The sequence below is a fragment of the Sinocyclocheilus anshuiensis genome, unplaced genomic scaffold (genome assembly GCF_001515605.1).
Source record: "Sinocyclocheilus anshuiensis isolate Anshui unplaced genomic scaffold, SAMN03320099.WGS_v1.1 scaffold191, whole genome shotgun sequence".
Taxonomy (NCBI): domain Eukaryota; kingdom Metazoa; phylum Chordata; class Actinopteri; order Cypriniformes; family Cyprinidae; genus Sinocyclocheilus; species Sinocyclocheilus anshuiensis.
In genome coordinates, this window is record NW_015549570.1 from 189,958 (window position 1) to 197,049 (window position 7,092).

At 42.0% G+C, this 7,092-nt stretch overlaps 2 protein-coding genes across 3 annotated transcripts in view; one reads left to right on the plus strand and one right to left on the minus strand.

Moving 5' to 3' along the window:
- The window catches only part of LOC107657335 (protein RIC-3-like), a 3,717-nt gene extending 1,733 nt beyond the window's left edge, over positions 1-1,984 (plus strand). Inside the window, exons 3-6 of the mRNA XM_016445377.1 lie at positions 778-859; positions 966-1,059; positions 1,128-1,249; positions 1,342-1,984. Of these exons, the coding sequence (XP_016300863.1) occupies positions 778-859; positions 966-1,059; positions 1,128-1,249; positions 1,342-1,634 (591 nt within the window). The 3' untranslated portion in view covers positions 1,635-1,984. The remainder of the gene's footprint in view (positions 1-777; positions 860-965; positions 1,060-1,127; positions 1,250-1,341) is intronic.
- A 1,947-nt stretch (positions 1,985-3,931) lies between these two features.
- LOC107657339 (proteasome subunit alpha type-1-like) overlaps positions 3,932-7,092 on the minus strand; it is a 5,072-nt gene continuing 1,911 nt past the window's right edge. For both annotated transcript variants that reach the window (XM_016445384.1, XM_016445383.1), the window contains exons 4-10: positions 6,741-6,844; positions 5,754-5,842; positions 5,597-5,667; positions 5,386-5,515; positions 4,891-4,970; positions 4,182-4,286; positions 3,932-4,110 (exon numbers count right to left, since the gene is read on the minus strand). In XM_016445384.1, the coding sequence (XP_016300870.1) occupies positions 4,051-4,110; positions 4,182-4,286; positions 4,891-4,970; positions 5,386-5,515; positions 5,597-5,667; positions 5,754-5,842; positions 6,741-6,844 (639 nt within the window). In that variant the 3' untranslated portion in view covers positions 3,932-4,050. The remainder of the gene's footprint in view (positions 4,111-4,181; positions 4,287-4,890; positions 4,971-5,385; positions 5,516-5,596; positions 5,668-5,753; positions 5,843-6,740; positions 6,845-7,092) is intronic.

A 7,092-nucleotide genomic window follows, 5' to 3' on the forward strand; every position in this document is an offset into this window, starting at 1 on the left:
TCTGTTTTTTCAGAATTTAGCAGTAAGAAATTACTCGTCATCCAGTTTTTAATATCGACTATGCATTCCGCTAGTTTTTCAAATTGGTATGTTTCGCTGGGCTGCGTAGAAATATAGAGCATCATCAGCATAACAGTGAAAGCTAACACCGTGTTTCCTGATGATATCTCCCAGGGGTAACATGTAAAGAGTGAAAAGTAAGGGTCCTAGTACTGAGCCTTGAGGTACTCCATACTGCACTTGTGATCGATATGATACCTCTTCATTCACTGCTACGAATTGATGGCGGTCATACAAGTACGATTTGAACCATGCTAATGCACTTCCATTAATGCCAACAAAGTTTTCTAGTCTATGCAAAAGAATGTTGTGGTCAATAGTGTCGAACGCATCGCTAAGATCCAATAGCACTAATAGAGAGATACAACCACGATCAGATGATAAGAGCAGGTCATTTGTAACTCTAATGAGAGCAGTCTCAGTACTATGATACGGTCTAAATCCTGACTGGAAATCCTCACAGATACCATTTTTCTCTAAGAAGTGCGTGAGTGTGTCGGACTGTTTTCCTTAATCTTCTTTAAGCGTAAAGGAGCAACTGTATCTAAAATGCTAGAAAAGAGAGAGTCGATAGTTTCTGTTACATCATCAAGTTGTTCTGAGATTTTGAATATGCTAAGGAATTGAGATAAATCAGGAAGATTACTTACAAAGCAGTTTTTTGTGGTAGAAGTTCTACCATATTTGTAACTAGGAGTTTGTTTGTGCCTGTTAAAGATCACTTCCAAAGGCAAAACAACCAAACCTCCAGAGAGCCGATTCGCTGCAGTCAGATCCGAAAACATGAAGAGGAAAATAAGTACGAACACGAACACACAACCTGGACACTGTCACTTTTAAACACCTTTACATTGATGATCAGCTGTTTCTGTGTGTGTTGAGTAACAGATCTGTCTCTCTCTCAGCTGATTTTGAGTTGGCTCAGCTGCAGGAGAGACTGAATGAGACGAAGGACGTGATCGAGAGGATCATATCTGCAGCCAGCGCTGGCTCTGACAGGTGTGCATCTCTCTCGCTCTGTGTGTGTGTTTCCATGTGACGTGAGCGTGTGGCGCGTGTGTTGGCAGTGTGGCAGGAGCGGTGGCCGTGGATGAGGAGCAGAAGCTGCTGCATCAGCTGCAGGAGATCACTCGCGTCATGCAGGAGGGCCGCTTCGTGGACACCATCCCAGCAGACGCCCACGGCTCCGATGAGATGCACACATCACTTCATGTTATGCTCGGAAACCACTGACACATCCTCGCAGCCTTTAATCACGAATGAAGCATTTTATTTTCACAGATCTTCCTGACAACGGTGGGAAAGAGCATTTCTGTTGTGTTCATTCGCCTCCCGTGAGCACAAACGCTCAGATGAGAGAGAGCCATGATCCTGAGACGAGCCGTCCTGACCAAGAGTCCGTCAGTGACCGCCACGAGAGGACAGATGCCAACACAAATACAAAGATGGAGGACCTGTCTTTGAGTGACTCCACCAGCCAATCACAGCCAGAGGCAGACACTCAAACAGGAAGTGACATCACACCCAGCCCAGTGTCAGAACACAGTGTCATCAGGCGGAGAAACAAACAATGAACCATCTAAATAATAACAATGCATGGTGTTATTGAAGATGGGTTTGCTGCATGGACACTTTCACCTTATATTGAGCACTAGCTGTCTCTCAGTGGACATGTTTGTGAGACACACAGGAAGGAGCAGCTGTGTCACACATGAGTATGAATGATCAATATCCTGTCTATTGTACAGGAACCTCAGCCTGTGTTCGTAATGTGAACAACATGCAGAGTTCTTGTGTTCAGAAAACATCAGGCATTTTAGCTGCAGGACGTTTCTACTGAGCCGCTGCATTCAGCACAAAACTTCTGATCATCCTGTCAACTGCAGAATCAAATATTATATACTCTATATTTACATAAAATTCATCACCTAAAGAAAACAATTTGTAATGTATCACAAACTAATTTAACAGGTCTCCAGTAAAAGTTTTTTGTTTTCACATTATTACCGAAAGCTCTGACTGTAAATCCATTTAGTTTTGCTTCTGTGCTTCATGGCTTGTGTAGTAAACATTGTGATTGATGCTTTTATTGTTTATGATTAATTTATATTCTCTTTTCATACTTGCATGTTTGCATGAGTGTGTGTCATTGACTTGCTGTATTTTGTGTTAATAAAACACCACAAGCACACACCTGGTGTTTATTTCTTTGGTTCTCCATCCAGCGACTTGCATCTTCATTAGTTATTGAGAGTTCATCAGTGAGATGATGATGGATACAGCGATACTGAACTCCCAGATGTGTCACCTCATATGAAAACACGAGAGCTGATATGAAGATCTCTGGTCTGTCATGAACTCTTTCACAACACATCTGCATTGTGTCATGCACCCGAGTTTAAGAGTGGTTTTTAAAACATTCATTTCCATAAAGACCTCAGGCGTTTTTCCTGCTTTACAGAGGTTCTATTCTCGATCTTAATAGCAGGTGTAAACAGGGCCATAATGGAATAAAACTTAACTGTGTGGAAGAGTAGATCTGTTGTTCTCAAACTGAGCTCTGGCATGATTTATGTGGACATTCCCGTGCCATTGACTCGATCCCAGAGGCTTACTGCAGCAGAATACAATTCCTGGTCCATCAGTAAAATTGACTTTAAGTCATTTGTTACTAATCTCATTCTGATCACCACTTGCTTCTAACCTTTGAATTTAAGAACTGATGGGGTCTTCAGATCTGTGGAGGATATTATACTCTGGTAACTTGATCTGCTTGCTCATTGATTTCATATCGTGCCTGTCATAGTCTGCCAGAGACAAAGACTAAGTTCAAGTAATGCAAGTTAAGTAATTGGAGTACTTTTTTCAAGTAACCAGTAAAGTAACACATTACTCTTTAATTACTTTGAGTTGCTTTTTCAAATAAGTAATGCCAGTTCAGTTGCTTCATTTTCCATGAATTGACTGACAGCATGTTGAGAAATCAGGAGTAAGTGCCAAGGCGCTGTGGAAATAAATCCCACTTTATTAACTAATGTCTTTGCTGCTGTCCTTTAATGATCCAATTCAACTAAACTAGTCGACATTTAAAGAGGATCTAAACCTTTCATCAAAGTTTCTTCAAACCAAATGCTGGTCTTAGGACAACTTTGATGAACTTTTTTGATCCACTTCAAATATTGACTACTGTAGTAAACAACTGGTAATTAATTCTAGTAAGCAACACATAACATTTGTATTTTGTATTATTACTGAAGAATGTTAACTTTCTCCTCCTGCATCCTATTCTTCATGCAATCCAGATCAGCAGCACAGCTCAAAGCTTCTGTACAGACAGGAATAGACATGTCCTTCACCCTTTCACTTTGAGAAAGATGAGAAAGTGTTTTTTTATTATTAAAAACAAACAGTAAGTATACCCAGCCCAGATAAGAAAAGTTAACATTACTTTCCAAAAAAGTAACTACATAACAATTAAGTTCCTTTTTTAGGGAGTAACACAATAATGCATTACTTTTAAAAGTAACTTTCCCCAACACTGCCAATCACAACTGCTCATAATCAATGACAGTTCACTAAATATTCTAGAAGGGTCCAGCAATTTAGTCATATTAATGAAATCACAGACAATCCAACCAATCACTTATTTCTTATTTTTGAATAATTTATTTCTAATTTCTACTATAGGCAAAGAAGGGCTTAGTTGATGAACGTGAAACATGTTGAAGGAGCAGAGAATGGACTTGAGCTTCAAACAGACTGTGGTCATGTCAGTCTGATCGAGAGTGAACGGGTATCAGGACTTGGAGAGGGTAATTATTAAATAATCTCACTGCTGTACAGTCTCCATGAAAAAGCACAAAAACACTCAGAAAGAAACAAAGACAGATTTATTGTTCTTAAACTCAGAGATAGAGAAAGAAGGTTTAAATGTTACAGGTTTGTGTGAGGCAGAGAATCTGCAGCCAGACAGAGCTGGAGAGGCACGTGTTAGTGCTCCATGGGTTCATCAGGTACAGCTGGAGCCGCTTCATCAGCCGGCTGGGCCACCTATGGTCCACAAACAATATCAGCACATCACTCACGCTCAGAAACCTGCAGACACCTGGAATAACCCTCACCCGTCTCTGCGGCCGCTCCTCCAGACCCTCCAGGAACCGCGCCACAGCATCGTCGTCATAGATGCTGAACTCCATGTCCTTCCCCACAATCCCAACAGACACGTTCTAGAGGAAAGGAGCAGTTGGTAGTGTCACAGCGGTAAGGAGCGCAACATGTTCTAGAGGAAAGGAGCGGTCAGCAGTGTCACAGCGGTAATGAGCGCAACACGTTCTAGAGGAAAGGAACGGTCAGCAGTGTCACAGCGGTAATGAGCGCAACACGTTCTAGAGGAAAGGAGCGGTCAGCAGTGTCACAGTGGTAATGAGAGCAACATGTTCTAGAGGAAAGGAGTGGTCAGCAGTGTCACAGCGGTAATGAGCGCAACATGTTCTAGAGGAAAGGAACGGTCAGCAGTGTCACAGCGGTAATGAGCGCAACATGTTCTAGAGGAAAGGAGCGGTCAGCAGTGTCACAGCGGTAATGAGCGCAACACGTTCTAGAGGAAAGGAGCGGTCAGCAGTGTCACAGCGTTAATGAGCGCAACACGTTCTAGAGGAAAGGAGCTGTCAGCAGTGTCACAGCGGTAATGAGTGCAACATGTTCTAGAGGAAAGGAGCGGTCAGCAGTGTCACAGCGGTAATGAGCGCAACATGTTCTAGAGGAAGGAAGCGGTCAGCAGTGTCACAGCGGTAATGAGCACAAGTACAGCGACCGGATGAAGGGTCAAACCTTTGTGGTCAGATCCTGTTCAGCAGGAAGAGTCTCGCGCAGCGCACGCAGACCGTGCTGCACCAGATCATTCAGATTACCTGCAGACAAGAACAGAACCGCGCTCAGACAACCTCTTCAGACATCATCTTCACGTAAATGCATGCTTGATTGTACTGAGTGTACTAGTGCTGAACAGAAACTGTGCTGACTTGTAGTGTACTTCAAATCTTATATTTCAACCATATTTAAAAGAAAATTAAATTACATAAGTCTTACCTCAGTGGGTCAAAAAGCACTCTGAAGTTCAGCTTACTGCATTTAATATAAATGTAAGCTATGGTACATTTTCATTTATTTGTAAATGATTTGTTTTTACAAGTACAAATATGCATTATCTTAAAAGCTGCCTGCATAATCATAAAAAGAGAGAAAACCGCTGTTTAGAATAGTTTTGGACAAGTTTAAGGTGTGATCTACTGTGTTCACAGTGCAAAGTGTTTGCTGATAACACACAGTCCAGGAAGGCCTCCATGTGTCTCTCGAGGTACGTGCGAGCCGACTGCGAGCGAGCGCCGATCGACATGGCCTTACAGTCGAAGTAATTAGCTGAGGGACACGTCTGGAAGATGTGCGGCCCCATGTCCTAAAGTCACAAAAACAGCAAGACTCCATCACTGAACACACCACTGAACACACACACACGCTCTGTGATCTCAGCACTCACATCATATCCTGCGATCAGCAGCCCCACTCCATAAGGCCGTCTGCCGTAGCGCTGCGTGGGAACCTGGGTCTCTGAGGGAACATGTGCTCAGGAAACATAGCAGACGGGATGCAAAGTGGCTTTTGCAGCTCTCCAGAGCGACAGGCTAAAAGGATACTGCTTCCGATGAGCGAGACCAGTCGAGACACAGGAAGAGGTCTATCGAAGATGAACCTAGAGTCCAGACACTCCTGCCGCATCAAGTTGCTTTTCAGAAAGAGACAGGCAGTGAGACACTGATGAGCACAAGCACGTTCAAGAACCTGGATAAAAACAAGGCTGTGATCGCCAGCTGGACACTGATGCTGGACAGTGATTTCCATGACACGGAAAATGTGAATTGCGGAATCCAGTCATAAAAACGGAATTTACTATATAATGCGGAACGCAATGGAATTTGGAAAATCTTACTACACAAATACTGAAGCTCTGCCGCCTTAATATACGAGTACATTACCACATGAACAATCTCTAGAACTGCCACTTCATGAGCACTGAACGCTTCTTTTCTAGAGAAAAACTATCATGTCATATACAAACAGAAACCTAGGTCTTCACAACAACCCAGCAAAACAAAAATTCAGTTTAACTTGAAGAAAGTGTGACAGAAACATTACTTAGTACTACTACTAAAATTATTATTAAACATTATTTTTTTAAGGAATATAAACCAGAAAAATTATTTACCAGAATTTATTTAGCAGAAAAAAGTAAATACACAACAAAGTATTTATGGGAAAAAAATGATATATTTCTTATTAAATCAGTTAATTAGAGATGCTTTTGATTATTAAAAGTCAATGAAACCATTAAAATGGAATCCAGAAAACAGAATTTGGTAGAAATAAAATGAATTGTAAGTTTCGTGATTTCAATTAATTACACATGCTTTTTGATCAGTAAGACTTTATTTAACCATTAAAACAGAGTCTACAAATATTAACAGTGATTAACGAAAAAACGGAATTTGGAAAGAAATATAATGGATTTTATCGGGCCCTAAATCAGTATGTTGTTAAATAAGAGCAGAATGTATTTGAGGCCTCGCAGCCTGTTTTCATCAGAATGTGAGTAGATCTGTACGAAACGCTGGCTCGTGATTTACCAGAGCAGTCTGGCATCGGCCGTCAGTCCTGCGATGGAGATGCCCACGTGACTGTCCACGTTCAGGACCTTCTTCTGATGAGCGGCCAGCTCAGACTGAGCTCTCTGCAAACACACAGATTTCTGATGAGAGCCATGTCAAGCACACACATGACTCAGACTGAGCTCTCTGCAAACACACAGGTTTCTGATGAGAGCCATGTCAAGCACACACATGACTCAGACTGAACTCTCTGCAAACACACAGGTTTCTGAAGCTTATATCAACCACACACATGACTCAGACTGAGCTCTCTGCAAACACACAGGTTTCTGATGAGAGCCTCAAGCACACACCACACGAATACGAATGC